Source organism: Lupinus angustifolius, chromosome LG13 (genome assembly GCF_001865875.1).
Source record: "Lupinus angustifolius cultivar Tanjil chromosome LG13, LupAngTanjil_v1.0, whole genome shotgun sequence".
In the NCBI taxonomy this organism is placed as follows: Eukaryota; Viridiplantae; Streptophyta; class Magnoliopsida; order Fabales; family Fabaceae; genus Lupinus; species Lupinus angustifolius.
The window spans coordinates 5,240,167-5,256,278 of NC_032021.1; the positions used below are offsets into that span (position 1 = coordinate 5,240,167).

The 16,112-nt window shown below is 35.5% G+C and overlaps 2 protein-coding genes and 1 pseudogene across 2 annotated transcripts; 1 reads left to right on the top strand and 2 right to left on the bottom strand.

Moving 5' to 3' along the window:
- On the bottom strand, window positions 3,262-3,999 carry LOC109363527. Its single transcript, XM_019609793.1, has one exon. It carries the CDS (start codon window positions 3,997-3,999, stop codon window positions 3,262-3,264), a length of 738 nt encoding a protein of 245 aa, XP_019465338.1.
- LOC109363528 lies at window positions 4,480-10,094 on the bottom strand (annotated as a pseudogene).
- Window positions 8,099-16,036, top strand: LOC109325551 (cyclin-T1-3-like). Its single transcript, XM_019557975.1, has 7 exons — window positions 8,099-8,282; window positions 10,766-11,084; window positions 11,477-11,558; window positions 13,560-13,694; window positions 14,089-14,264; window positions 14,339-14,490; window positions 14,725-16,036. The coding sequence occupies exons 2-7, from the start codon at window positions 10,858-10,860 to the stop codon at window positions 15,669-15,671; spliced, it is 1,719 nt and encodes a 572-aa protein (XP_019413520.1). The 5' UTR covers window positions 8,099-8,282; window positions 10,766-10,857; the 3' UTR covers window positions 15,672-16,036.

A 16,112-nucleotide genomic window follows, 5' to 3' on the forward strand; every position in this document is an offset into this window, starting at 1 on the left:
AACTATTACATGAAGCTGAATTATCTTCCAATACTCTTCCTTAATTCAGCTTCCATTCTCAACACCAACGCTTTGTCTTAGTTTTTCGAATTTGTTCCTCTTTAATGGTTTGGTGAACAAATCAGCAAGTTGAATTTCTGATTTGCAATACTCCACCTTCACCTTCCCTTTGCTTACTTGTTCTCTTATGTAGTGAAACCTTGTTTCTATGTGCTTTGATCTTCCATGTGCCACTGGATTCAAAGCTAAATTGATAGCAGATTTGTTATCAATCATCAGCTGCAAAACTGCTTCTGGTTTCACTCTTAGTTCTTCCATCAAGCTTGTCAACCAGGCTGCTTGACAAGTACACATACAAGCTGCAATGTATTCTGATTCACAGGTTGAGAGTGCTACAACATCCTGCTTTTTAGAGCACCAACTTACAGGGGCATTGTTGAAGATAAACAAATACCATGTTGTGCTCTTCCTATCAGTCTTGTCCCCACATCAATCTGCATCAGAGTATGCAATTAGACTAGATTCATTGCTGTTTCTGTTGCTATTTGCAGGATACATAATGCCATAGCCTAGTGTCCATTTTAAGTATTTGAGTATCCTCTTAACAACATTCATGTGACTTTGTTTAGGAGATTCCATATACCTGCTTACCATGCCAACTCCATAGGCTAGATCAGGTCTTGAGTTACACACATACCTCAATGACCCTATCATTTGCCTATACTCTGTTTTGTCTACTGCTTGATCTGCATCACCTTGACTCAAGCCAATTCCAACCTCAATTGGAGTTGCTACTGTGTTGCAATTCATCATCTGGAACCTCTTGAGAACATCAGTTGCATACTTTGTTTGGTGCATCAAAATTCCTCTGTTTGTTCTTTTGAATTCCATGCCTAGAAAGTAAGACAACTCTCCAAGATCAGACATTTCAAATTCAGCCTGCATTTCTTCTTTGAATGTTTGGATATTCTTCAATTTTCCACTGGTTATGAGTAGATCATCCACATAAAGGCAAATGATCAAAATCTCTGCAATGTGATCTCCTTTTACATACACACCATGTTCAGTGGTGCATTTAATAAAACCAAGTTGCATTAGAAAGGTGTCTATTCTTCTATTCCATGCCCTTGGTGCTTGTTTGAGACCATAAAGGGCTTTGTGCAATTTGTAAACCATCCCATCACTGCCTTCTATCTCAAAGCCTGGTGGTTGTGTTACAAATACCTCTTTGTCTAGAGGTCCATTTAGAAATGCAGATTTGACATCCATTTGATGTATTTCCCATCCATTGAAGCTTGCTAAACCAATTACCAACCTAATTGTTTCAATTCTGGCCACTGGTGCAAAAACATCATCATAGTCAAATCCTTGCTTTTGAAGAAATCCCTTGGCAACCAATCTGGCCTTGTACTTGGATATCTCACCATCTGGATTCAGTTTGGTCTTGAATACCCACTTCACAGCTATTGCATTCTTGCCACTTGAAAGTTTTGTTAAGGTCCGTGTGTTGTTTCTCTCAATAGAGCATAACTCCTCTTCCATGGCTTTAATCCAGTGTGTGTGCTTGAATGCATCTTCCATATTGATTGGTTCCATCTCTGCCAACAAAGCCATATGCACAAACTCTCCATCTTCTGTTATGTGTGAGTCAGAAAGTACCTCATAGTCTCTAAGCCTTGAGGATGGTTGTTTAGTTCTCTGACTTGTTGCTCTGGCAGATGATGATTGAGCATTAGTTGTCCCAAGTCCATCATTGCTAGCCATTCTTCCTTCTTCTATTACTGGTTGCATTCTTGATTCATCAACTTGCATAATTGTCTTTGCTTCTGAACTTTCCCTTTCTGTGTTCCAGTTCCAGCTTTGTTTTTCATCAAACCTCAGATTTTTGCATATCATGAAGTTCTTAGTTATAGGTTTGAATACCCTATATGCTCCAGTGGTGTGATAGCCTAAGAAGATGAGCTTTTCTCCTCTATCATCAAGCTTACTCCTCTTAATGTCAGGTACATGAGCATAGCAAATTGAGCCAAATATCCTTAGGTGCTTTATGCTTGGTTTGATACCTGACCAGGCCTCTTCTGGTGTTTTCTTGCCTAGTCTTTTTGTTGGACATCTATTGATGATGTATACTGCAGTTGATGTAGCTTCTCCCCAAAATTTCTTTGGCAAATTCTTGGTTCTCAACATGCTTCTTGTCATATTCATTATGGTTCTGTTTGCTCTTTCTGCAGCACCATTGTGTTGAGGTGTATATGGAGCTATAACTTCATGAACAATTCCTTCCTTGCTGCAGAAATCATCAAACTCAGAGGACTTATACTCACCTCCACCATCTGATCTGAGTTGCTTGAGTTTGAAACCACTTTTCTTCTCAACTTGAGCCTTGTATTTTCTGAAGTTTTCAAACACTTCACCCTTCTTCTTTAATAGATAAATCCAAACCTTTCTTGTGAAGCCATCAATGAAGGTTAGGAAGTATCTATTACCACCAATTGATTCCTCTTCAAATGGGCCACATACATCACTATACACCAGCTCAAGAGGATTCTTTGTTCTTGTAGGAATTATTGAGTCAAATGTGCTTCTGGTTAACTTGCTGGCTAGGCAATCATCACACAAAGTTTCTGGAATTTCAATAGAGGGCAGCCCTGCAACAATTTCAGCTTTGGTTAGTAATTCTAAACTTTTAAAGTTTAGATGACCATACCTTAGATGCCATAGCCAAGTTTCTTGATCTATTTCTGCATTGAGACTTGTTTGCTCATTCACATGAATCTTGATCTTGAAGGTTCTGTTTGATGAGAGAGGTGCTTTCAAGACTTTCTGGTCTGTTTTATCATACAAGATCAATTCACCATCTTGCATGATCACCTTGTATCCCTTCTCCAAGAGCTGACCAAGACTCAACATGTTGTTCTTCATCTTTGGTACATAGAGAACATTTGATATTGATGCACCTTTTCCATCCAACTTTTGAATCAATATTCTTCCTACTCCTTCTGCAGAAATAGCACTATGGTCTGCAAATTTCACCTTGCTCTTCACTGATTCATCAAGTTGTGCAAACCATTCTCTCCTTCCAGTCATGTGGTTTGAGCACCCAGTATCAAGATACCAGAATTCATTGTTATCTCCTCTTCCTTGCTCAGTCACAGTAGTGGCCATCAGTAAGCAATGTTCTTCATCAGAACTGTTTGTGCTTTCTTCTTTTGCAAGTCTTGCCTCATCTTCTCTTGAGCCTTTCCACTTGTTGAATTTGCACTATGATGCAAAGTGGCCATAGTTCCTACAATTGTAACATTGTAGCTTCTTCTTATCTAATTTCTTTCTGCCATCAAAACTTCTTTGAGTTTGCTTTCCTTTCTCAGGATCACCATTTCTTGCACTCTTGTGCTCATATTTTCTTGATGATCCTGATTCATTGGTTTTCCATCTACTATTCTGACCTTTGTCTTTAGTTTTCTGGTTCCAATTCTCAGAGTTCTTCTTGTTATGTCTTGACATTAAGGCTTGATCACTTCCTCTGCTTGAACTCCTTCCTTTTATCCTCAATTCATGAGCTTGCAGTGAGGCCTGCAACTCTTCTATTTTTAGTTCTTCTAGGTTCTTGGACTCCTCAATTGCAACTACTATATGATCATACTTGCAAGTGAGTGTCCTTAACACCTTTTCAACTATTGACTTTTCCTTCATTGCTTTGCCACATGACCTCATCTGGTTAGAGAGTGTTAGAATCTTGGTCATGTAGTCAGCAATTGAATCAGCTGCATCAACACCTTGGTAAATCAGGAATAGAGCCTTGCAATCCTTCTTCTTTGCTTCATTGTACATTGCTCTTTGAGCTTCAGTTGCACCATCTCCAATCTCTTGATAGCCTTTCTGCACTATCTCAAGCACTTCTTGGAATCCAAATATAGCCTTCATATGATTCCTCCATCTATCATAGTTCTTGCTGTCTAAAATGGGAAGTGTCAAGGAGAACCCGCTACTGTTTGCCATCTTTAATCTCCTTCTATTGCTTTTGTCCCTTCCTTCTTTTCGAGTGCACAACCACACAGGTCCCTTCTTTGATTCACACAGAATCAACCTTCACCAATGAGCTCTTGATACCACTGTTAGCTTTTGTTCCTTGAGTGATGCAGTATGCACACTAAGTGCATTAGTTTATCAGCAAGAATGAAAGAAAGAAAAGAATGATGCAGAGTGAAGAATGAATGTTGGTTTTGGAGTAGAGAAGAAGTTAAGATAATGATTCAATGAATATAATTCAATTGTATTAAAGGATCAATAGAATTTTCCACACTTTAATACAATACACAAAGCTTACTATTTATAGCAACTCAACCTAACTAACTAGCCAAATTAGGAAACTTAACTAACTATTACATGAAGCTGAATTATCTTCCCATACATGCCTAACAAAGCTACACAGTCTTTGTTAAAGCTACACAGTCTTTCATCAATAAATATCTCCTCAAAGCATGGATCATGTTCATTTCTAGTACAAAGTATTCAATGCTTGCTAACAAAGTTGCCACAGCTTTAACAAAGGCAGAACCAGAACAAGTCCATGACATAAAAAGAATATGAACATCAATTAGCAGGTACATGGTAGTATTTCCCTCTACACATGCACTTATAAACCACTGGACAAGATTCTGCAATCAAGCACTTTAACTCACTATCACCCTCTTGCATGGAATGCATGATCCACATGCATGAGAACAATCTGGTAAGGTAGAACCACTTTGGTACAGTTCCACACCCATGTCTTCCTTTGCTCCTTCCTACAAAAATAACAACCATTAATTACCAATTTGATCTTGGATCACTAATCTCCTTTTTCACAGTATAAAAATGAGATCAGATATCATGAAAAAATGAGAATGTTAGAAACAAATTAAACCTCTTTAATCGCAACTTTCTCATCTTGCAAGTTCATCAACTTAACTGGAAAATAGAAAACATTATAGCACATATCAATGCTTTGCACTAAAAAGCCTTGTAATCAGTAACAATAGGAAATGATCCTCTCCTGGACTCGAGAGTCCAGTGCTGGATAGGATGATGACATGTGGTCAAAAAAAATTTTAACGACTATGATTACATGTTATTTTCTATTAAAAATAAATAAAAATTCTTTAAAAAATTCTCAACCTCATATTCCAGTACTGGAGAGGAGTTGAACTCTTAACAATAAGGTTGTCAAGTCATCTAGTATATATTTTCAAGGGAATTTTTATGCCTTCAATGTTGTACATTCCTACTTGAAGTTTTCAATTTAGGAGTATGGGTTATGGGGTTGCAATGTAAATGTATCCAAATTTTGTTACATGTTATTTATGCTATAGAAACTCGAGTATAATATATGAAATTGAATTAAATACAGGGTGATGCTATTAACCTTCTTACATTACTCATTCAGATATTTACCTATAAATGAAGTTATAGAAAACAACATTGAAGTAGATATCACTTACCATGATTATGAGTCACCCCAAGGCTCCAACCAATAGAATGTACCATGAGGAAAATCACAACTAAGAAAATTTTGTGGATATCAAGGGAAGAAGTGCTGATTATAGTTACAATGGAGGTGTATTTTGAAGAGGAATTTGTTGATGACTTGGTAGGAACTTATATAAGATGCAAATGGGTAGTTTTAAATGTGAAGTAAGTTACATCTGCTGCATTTCACATGATTCACGCCCTTGTTTTGAAGGTTTCACAAGTTTTAGCAAGTTACTATAGTTAAAATATACTAGATATATATATTATGTGAGGTATTTAGGTAGCAAAATGAATATAATGAGATGAGTAGAAAATTTTATAATTCGGTATTATCTTAAGGTTTTAGTTCAATTGGTTGGAAACTTCTCAATAGTTTATCTTAACAAGTGTGTAATATTTATACCCGAGGTTCTTATGTAACCATTGTCTTGATAGTTTAGTTAAATAAGTATATTGAAGTGTAAAATCTAAACTTTCAATTGTTTTAAGATATTGTTGGTTGTATGTTATTTCAGCCAATGAGATTCATGAATTTCATATTAAAATCGTGCTTTCTTGATTTGGAAGTCAATTGCCTCCCTATCCACTCAGAAGAAAGGGAAGTTAATAGAGATGAAACTTTGTTTATTTGGAATGGAGGAATTAATTGAAACCTCTGTCACATCTATATATGTTGTATATTTTTTTTATACTACAAATAAGATACTAGAAGAGTATCTAATGCTACACACGGGTATAGCATGGAATGTCAAATTTATAGATATAAATGTTTATATATATATATCAATATATTATTTATTTGTATTAATTATTTTTAACAATCAACTAATAATTAAATATAAATAGTGGATAATAAAATAATAATATATAAAATCAATTTATACATCTTTTTCTCTTATTTTGCTTCCTAAGCGGTGATAAATATAGTGAATGAGTTTAGTTAAACTTCTCAATACTACTACTAAATAAATGAAGGATTAAAACGAATGACAACTCATACAATATATTGGAAGTGTAGAATTCAACTCATATATAGTTTATTGCAGTTAGAATATGCTATTCCGCCTATTCTATTTTAAGGTCGTAGTCAAATATCTTTTAACACATATATAATAATATAACTCACAATTAAAAATATATACCAATACATATATAATAATTTAAGGTATATATTAATATAAAATTTAATATTACGAAAATTAGAAAAAATATGTTAATCATCATGATACTAGGAAAGTATCATATATATATATATATATATAATTTAGTAAATAGTAACATATATAATACTACCATATTAATAATAATTTAGTAACATATAAAACACTACCATAATTAGAAGATTGATAATATATGTCACAAAATTGGTTGAAGAATTCTCTAATATCTATTTTTTTAATATGTAGTTCGGTTCCAACAATTCCTAAATTTCTAAAATCATGAATTGAACATAAATGTTCCTTAAAACATAACCAAATCGAACCACATTTTATGGTTTGGTTCAGTTTCATCGGTTTCGCGGTTTAAATTGTAACCACCTATATCCCTATTTCCACTTTATGGCTAAAATACTAATCATTTTCAAACTCTTAACAAGTTGATAGGAATGGAACCTCATTTAACTTAGTATCAGATGAGAGTAGGACCCGACCCTACCCGCTCATCCAGTATGGCTCGATCATGATCGGGTCAAATATGGTTGGATCTTATCGAGTTTAGGTCGGGTTCGAGTTCAAAAATTAGATCCAGACAATATTTATGACCAGTGGGGACCAAACATGACCTGTCCTGACCCGTCTCATGGTCACTCACTCATCATGTTTGTATATATATCTATTCAATTGTGTATAAAATAATAACATTTTTTGGTCGAAAGTATTATTGATTCTCTTATTTTTACATCATATACATATAATTAATAATACATATACATATATAATTTTATATATCAAATTACATATTCATAATACTTCATCTAAATCTAGAATGAGTATGAATTATATTTAATCGGATATATGATAAGATATAAAGGTTGACCTAGTCGATATTTAGCGTCAGGTTAACTTTAGGTCTAAGGCCGAGTCCAAGTTAAAAAAAACGATCCAACTAACATTTATAGTCAGGTAAGGACAAACCTTAACCAGTCCCAATACGGCCCAGACTCACCCTTGCTTAATATGAGAATTCAATATAGTTTTACTAAACAATCACTATTTAGCTTTTTAAGAAACATATATGCCTTAGAGATTGAATAGGATGCCACCCACTTAAGAAATTTACCAACGATGTAAGATCCAACTAAATCAGATAAAAAAAAATCAAAAATTCAATTCCTATGAGCGAACTAATTGAAAGGGACAATCACACATTCAGAAAATATTATTTTCTTACTCATAACATGAGGGGTACTCTTGGTAATACAAAAAACGGTTGAATTTTACTGACATTTTTTGAGGGACTAAAGTGGAATTTCATTAAATTAGAGGAGTAAATTGAAAAACATTACAAATGCATGGAATAAAAAATAAAAAACTGAGGTCTAAAATGCAATTAAAATATTTAAAGAAAGAACGACTTAGACATCAATCTCTAAAACCTAAAATGGTCAAAAAGCAGTAAGAACAAAAATATCAGTGTTGGTCGTGGACGCCGTTCTTCTTCTTCTTCCTCCTTCACTCACAAACCTCTCTCTTCAATTTCACTTTCAAGTTCATCACTTTCAACCCAGAATTCGTATCGTTCTCATTGAAATCTCTTCTCACATCGACAAGGTAACAATTTTTCGATGAATTCCATCCCTTATTCCACGTTTTCATCTCACCCAATTGAATTAATGGTGATAGGATCTTGCTCTATTAGGATTTGAATCAATTTTTTTATTGTAACGTTATATTGTTTGTTAACATTAACATTAATTGCTCAAAGCATCATGCTTTATCAGGTGATGAGATGTAATGTAAAACATAGGCCACAGTACTAATGTAAGAGAAGAGTGAGGTTTTTAGGTTAAGGTTTGATTCTTTGGTGACACTGTAAAAAGGTACAAAGTTAGGGTGTGAATTGGGCTTTACTCGGGTTAAAAGGGTAGTTAGGCAGGTAATTAGGGTAAATTTTATTAAAATCTAGGGTTCATATAGAACTTTGTAGGGTGTATATAGAATTGTCCAATTATGTTTGGTGATCCCCACCACCCGGAAATCAAATCTAAATTGCATTTGTTTTCTACCTTTTAAAATTTAAACTTTGCAAGTTTGCATAGTTTGAACTTGAAGTGTGTTTTCAATGGCCTCTTGTATGTTGTAGCAAGCATGAGCTTGTTCCTTGTATTGACAATAGATCACTTGGCATGAAACGTGTGTTTGTTCTTTAGAAGCAGTGGAAATTCATTATCCAAAAGATGCCTTTAAAAGCACACTTTCGCCAGAATTCAAAATTTTGTCTTTGTTTTTTTAATTTTTTGTTGTATGCTATTGCCTATGTTGTGACATGATGTCATGTAGTTCGTTGGCCGACAGGAAAGATAAACTTTATGCTGAACTCATGTAACCTTTTTATTTCTCTTTAAATTGGTGGTTATTCCAATTTTTAGAGGCAGAGGTAGGCAAAGAAAAACCATAGACAAAACAATTAGGAAAGATTTAGAGATCAATGCTTTATTAATGGACATGATTTATAATAGAGTATTATGGCATCATTTGATCAATTCAGCCAACCCCACCTAGTGTGACTAAGGCTTGGTTGTTGTTGTTGACCCTTATGTTCTTGTGCTATCCTTGAAGCTGTAAAATTTTACTAACAATGAAGCGTAAAAAATAATCACTATAACAATGTAATGCTTTTAAACATTTCAGTAGAATGTTTGTATGCCACCCACTCTATGTCTGTTGGATACTTGAGCAAACATAACATAGGGATTAACAGAAATAACAATATTAACTCTTAAAGAGAACAGTTGGAGTTAGTTACTGGGAAGAAGAGTTGTTATAACTTATAAGACAATTAGAGGGGAGGGGGGAGGCCATTCATTGATTGTATTGGAAAGAGATGGAAGTGAGGGGGAGTTCCTGGTCTTTCAATAACTGCAGTGGAGAGGAAGAGAGTTATGTAATTACAGTGTTTTACGTTTTTAATCAGCGTTCATATCAATAAACGTCATATTTCTCATTCAAAACGGGCCACTTCTATAATTGACACATGCTTTGTATGATATTATCAAACACCCTTCACTTTTGGACCAGTTGATAAACTTATTATTCACTGTCTGCTTGAGCTACATGCCCCAAATCAACCATCTTCTTTCTGAAGCTTCTAAGAGACACCAAAAACCTGAGGTGAAAGTTTCCGCGCTTCTTCTTCTTCTTCTTCTTCTCAGATCTCAATACATCCATCCTTCTCATCACAAGATCTGTAGAGGACAAAGCAGTGAAAGCATCAACACAGCCGATTGGTGGTGGAACTGGGGTCACAAAGGTGACAGGGGACACTGGATATCTTCCTGAGAAAAGAAAGATGAGAGGAAGTTGTTGTCTCTGTATCCTATCTTTATTGCTACCACATCCATCATCCATGTTGTCTTCCACCATTTCCACACTGTCTTACTCGTGGCTGTCGGCTGATATGCAAAAATAAACGAAATAAAATGAAAATATGAACAGCATCAGGATGGATCCAGATGTATCTTATCGGTGTTGGACATGGTAGGTCCAGGATAGTTGATGCTGGAAATGAGAGCTGGACATGATATCTATGCTTCATTGCACAAATTACTATGGCCCAGGAATTAGTTGTAGCAGCTCATTGTCAGATATGAGTGGCTTCCATTCTAGGCACATAAAATATTTTATTTTATGATGATGAATAACATAAGTAGTGGTTAAGGAGGTAAAATTCTAAAATCTCGACAAGTTCGTCTGTATGTGTGGACGTAATGGCCATATATGATGACCATGGGCATAAGATGATAGGATTTGGCTGACACTTTCCTGTGGGCCATACCACATACTTTTTATTTATTTTAAAATTGGCTGTCTATGTATCTACCTGATCGGAGATTGCATATATGTCAAGAAAAAACTTGGCAGTCATTGTTTTGTATATCAGATTGTCTTCTACTTTAAAAGGAAGAAATGTGAAAGTATAATTTAGTAGCTAGCTTATGTGTAATATCATTGGGACTATATTATATTTATTTATTTTGCACATTAGAAGTTTTGAGCATTAACTCCTTGATTTCTTAATTGTATTTAATGGACAGGAAACAGTTGGATATCAGTGGCGTATTCTCACATGGTGATATTTATATGCACATACAACAACCCAAACCAAGTCTAATCAGCTTTCTACATCATGGCTGGATTGTTGCTTGGTGATATATCTCATAATGGAACATATCAAGGTGGTACTCAAATATATGCTGAGGAGACCCCAGAGGATGGTCCTGGATGGTACTTTTCTAAGAAAGAGATTGAAGAAAATTCACCTTCCAAACTAGATGGGGTAGATTTGAAGAAAGAAGCTTACCTACGCAAATCATACTGTACATTTCTGCAAGATTTAGGCATGAGACTTAAAGTGTGAGTTTTTGTATCCATTTCAACTGACTTCTTTGTTGCATTAGTGCACTATCTAAACTGCATGTACCCTTTTTTCTGTGATTTGTCATTTTTAAGACATGAGTTATTGCAAATTTTCTTCTTTTCTCTCTATGTTCAATGGATATAAATGTGTCTGGTGGAGAACTGTAATTAAATTCGGAAGGTAAGGCTTGCTTAGCATTTAGCAATGATTTGTTTCTTTGTAGGAGCACATTTAGGTGTATCTTAACTTGTTTATATATTTAAGTTTCTTGCAATATATGGAAAAAAGTTATGGCTACCTCTGATCATAGTAAAATTACTAATAAATATCACTGAAGAAACACCACTCAATTCATAATCATGTTGATACTGGTCTAATTGTGATGCAGACCCCAGGTAACTATTGCCACAGCAATAATCTTTTGTCATCGATTCTTTCTTAGACAATCCCATGCAAGGAATGACAGGAGGGTGAGTCTTTATTTTGTTAGGATAACTTGCACATTATCATTCTTAATTGCACCAATTTATCCATGTACTGATCCCTCATAGAGAGATAAAGCTGAATGGTTGTTTTAGTTGTCCCCTGCATAGTATGATTGTTCTCCTCTGAAAACAGAGTATGTAAGGAATAATTCTCTGTTCTACTTTATTCATCATGAGCAATTACAATATATACACGGAATAACTAGCTATCCAGCTAGAAATTAGGAAAAAACAGCTAATGATCAGATCCCTACCAAAAACGAAAATGGAACAAGTAAACACCTAATAATTACATGTTTATAGCTAATAATTCCATGATTTCAGAATTAATACAATCCCTTAATCCTTTGGATTATTTTTTTATTCCAAAACTCCCCCTCAAGCTGGTGAATAGATGTTGACCATTCCCAACCTGCTAGCGTTTGAGTCAAATTCTGCCTTTAGTAAGGACTTTGTAACATGTGATTTGAGCTTCTTGTGACTTGGTTGGTACATAATGTAAGCTGAAAGTTCCATCTTTAATTTCTCATTTTATGAAGTTCTGGTCAATCCTCACATGCTTCATCCTATCATGTTGTATAGGATTGTGAACTACTTATAGCTGATTTACTATCACTGTACATTTTCATAGGACCTTCAAGTGGAATAAATAGGTCTTGTAATAACCTTCTTATCCAAATAAGTTCACAAATTCCTTGTGCAATTGCCCAATATTCAACTTCAGCTCTACTTTTTTTTGGTATTACCAAAGGTATCCCCTCACCTTATAGGTAATAAACTAATCCCTTTCGGTGTGTTTAGCTGCCCCTCCCAACAAGTGTTGCTCTCAGGAATCAAACTTTTGACCTTTTGGTCTTTCTCGGATCTAGTGGGGCCTCACACCACTAGACCAACACTTTAGTGCAATACCCAATAGTTAACTTCACATCTTCTACAGTGCCTGCCCAATCTGCAGGTTTTCGTTGACTTTGTCTGTGTCAACAGACAATTTGAAATGCCTCGACTTTTTTAAAGTAGGTTTGAGTCAAATAGCAATGATTCAAAGTAATTTAACTATTTCGGAAATCCAAGGACTCAATCATATGGATATGTAAAATACAGGATTTCCGAGCCTAGCAGTCAGCATAGCGACCATTGAATTTGATAATCCATGCCCTAGGTGACTGTTTTAGTCCATATAAAGACTACACACCATGCCTGGTGTAGTCTTTTCCGCAAAGCCTAGAGGGAACTCCATATAACCTACCTCCAAGTCTCCATTTAAGAAGTCATTCTTCACATCCATTTGGTGCAGTTCCAGTCAAGATTTGTGGCAAGAGAGATGAAGACTCTAATGGAGTTCAATTTTGCTATTGAACAAAAGTTTCTTCATAGTCAATACCATAGGCAAATCATAGGTTTGAGTATATCTTTGAGCACCAACCTTGCCTTGTATAAATCAAATGTTTCCATCAGTTCTTGTTTTTATGGTAAAAATCCATTTGCGTCCCACCACCTTATTTCCTTCAGGAAAGTCTAATACATCCCATGTTTTGTTCTCATTTAGAGCATTCATTTCCTCCATTACAACGCCTCTCCATTTTGGATCTTGAAGAGTGTCATGAACATTTCTTGGAACCTCTATTTTAGATGGAGGTCCACTTACCTTGTATGCTTGTATTTTTCAAAATATGGTATTACTACATTGAAGTAGTATATAAAGTATTTTATACTGTAGTTATCATTCCTTTGAGTTCTGAATAAGATATTCTGTGGCTGATTCCTATTTTCACCTCACCCTCTATGTTGTCTGTAGCTTTATCCTTTTCTTCCTTTTGAAAACAAATGAATTTCTTTCATGTACCCTCTATGTTGTTTTTACTCTTCTTCTCACCTCTTTTTTCATTTATCCTTCCTTTTGTGATTTATATCTGTTTGCATAATACATGAGTATTAAATTTGATACATGCCACATGGTCATAGTTAGTAACTGAACATGTTTTGCAGATAATTGCAACAGTGTGCATGTTTCTTGCTGGGAAGGTTGAAGAAACTCCTCGTCCTCTAAAAGATGTGATTCTTGTTTCTTACGAAATTATCAATAAGAAAGATCCTTCAGCTGCTCAGAGAATCAAACAAAAGGTATATCATAAACTCTTCAATACCCTGTGCTTTTATATCTAGCGATTACTGCTATCGTTGGATGACCTACTATAATACATACACACTTTACATTAATTTGATTTAATTCACTGTGTTCAATGTCCTTATCTTTCACCCAACTCCCATTCTAGCAGAAGCATTACATTTCTGTCAAGGAACATATTAGTTGATTTTGCAAGAGGCTAGTGCATGTAATTTTGATGTGCAAGTTAAATATGGAATAAGATTTCCGAGCTTAATTGTTTTGAGTATTTGTTCTATATTTAACGTTCTAGGCATTTGTTTCAAAATAAAATTTCTTCCTAAATTTTAATTTCTCCCTTGCTGAATGATTTTCTTCTCATGCAATTATTTTCTTCAAAATGTGATACAGGAAGTGTATGAACAGCAGAAAGAAATAATTTTACTTGGAGAAAGGGTTGTTCTTGCAACTCTTGGTTTTGATCTTAATGTGAACCATCCTTATAAACCTCTTGTTGAGGCAATAAAGAAATTCAAAGTTGCTCAAAATGCCCTTGCTCAAGTTGCATGGAATTTTGTAAATGATGGGTATGAAGGTTACACCAATTTCGTTATGGTCAATTGCCCTTTTTTCTTTCCTGAAATTAAGATGTGGTATGCAGACTTCGGACATCTCTTTGCTTGCAATTTAAGCCGTACCATATTGCTGCTGGAGCCATATTTCTTGCTGCAAAGTTCCTCAAGGTGAAGCTTCCATCAGATGGGGAGAAGGTCTGGTGGCAAGAGTTTGATGTCACCCCACGCCAGTTGGAGGGTTGGTGTCTTCTTTTTTAGTACTAGTGGTATAAAAGAAATGAGAAGCAAAAGTACTATCTCTTTGTCATACTTAATTTTCCCTCCTTTTGCCTTTTTCTCTCTTTTTTTTGAGTCTGTTGTGGTATCTTAACAGGATTCTTGTTGTTAATATTTGAGTGGACTGGTGCAGCCTATCTAATAATCAATATCAATTATAAAGATAGATCTAACATTGTACCTTTTCTTTTTGCAGAGGTTAGTAATCAAATGTTGGAGCTGTATGAACAGAACCGGATCGCACCATCCAATGACGTTGAAGGAACTGCAGGGAGTGGCAATCAAACAACCGCAAAAGTGCCAGCCAGCAATGATGAAACTACAACAACGAAAAGTAATCCACAAATCGAAGGTATAAGTTCAACGCTTGAAACATCAAAACCTGCAGCACCTAAGAATTCGTTCGTGTCATCTTCTGCTAATCACGTGGGTCGCCCTGTATCAAATCATGGTAAAAATGGTGATTATGAGAGTACAGAAACGAAACATAGGATAGGAGATGATGATGCCAAAGGCAAATTAGGCAATCAACATTCTGAGCAGGAACCTCTACTGTATAAGGAAAACATCCAGGAAGCTCATGAAAGCAATGTTGGCAGAAGCCAAATGAAGGAAGATGCTGAAATGAATGATAAACAGAACAGCAGAAGCCTAAATCACAGAGATGGTACATTTTCCCGGCCACAACATGAAGCCATTAAAAAAATTGACAAGGACAAGTTAAAGGCTGCAATAGAGAAACGAAAGAAAGCAACTGGGCATATAACTAAAAAAACGGAGATCATGGACGACGATGATCTCATTGAGAGGGAACTCGAAGATGGAATCGAACTGGCCGCTCAGAATGACAAGAGTAAACATGATAGACGGCAAAGCTGGTCTGGAAAATATGAAGATCATGGAGAGGATCATGTTCACAGGATGAAGGTTCCACCATCCTTTGAAACGGATACAAGTGCCGTGGAAGAAGGGGAGGTAGCAGCAGTTGATGAGGTTGGCCCAGGGTATCAGTCACCCAAGTCAAGCAACCACAAGAGAAAAGCAGGGAGCTCACCTGATAGAATAGTGGAGGGGAAAAGGTGGCATACCAATGGCTCCGGACCTCCCCACCATGGTCGATATGTACAAGAAAGCCATGTTTGATGCAGTGTTTAGTGTGACTGAGCATGACTTAGTTATTATTTTGAACTCCTATATGAGCATTCCCTGATTTTGAAGAAAGATCCTGCAATACTCTCTACTTCATTTTGATCCAGCCACCTTAGCTGCCATCAAATCCCCCATGGTGTTGGGAATCTCACTACATTGAGAAGATAATTCAAACAAAATTTTAGTTGGTAGAACCAATTCCATTTTATGGATGAGAGAAAAATTAATCTAAACTGTGTATTCTTATATAAATTAAAGGACTTGTAATAGAAGGTGCATTTTCTCATAAAGTTGTGGATGTTTTATTATTGTTATTATTAATCCATGAGGAATAATAGTATTTATGATATGATGAGAAACTTTGAGGAGGTTAGTAGAAAGAAGCAATTTTTTAGTGCCTTATCCTTTCACATATGATGAATGAACAATATTGTT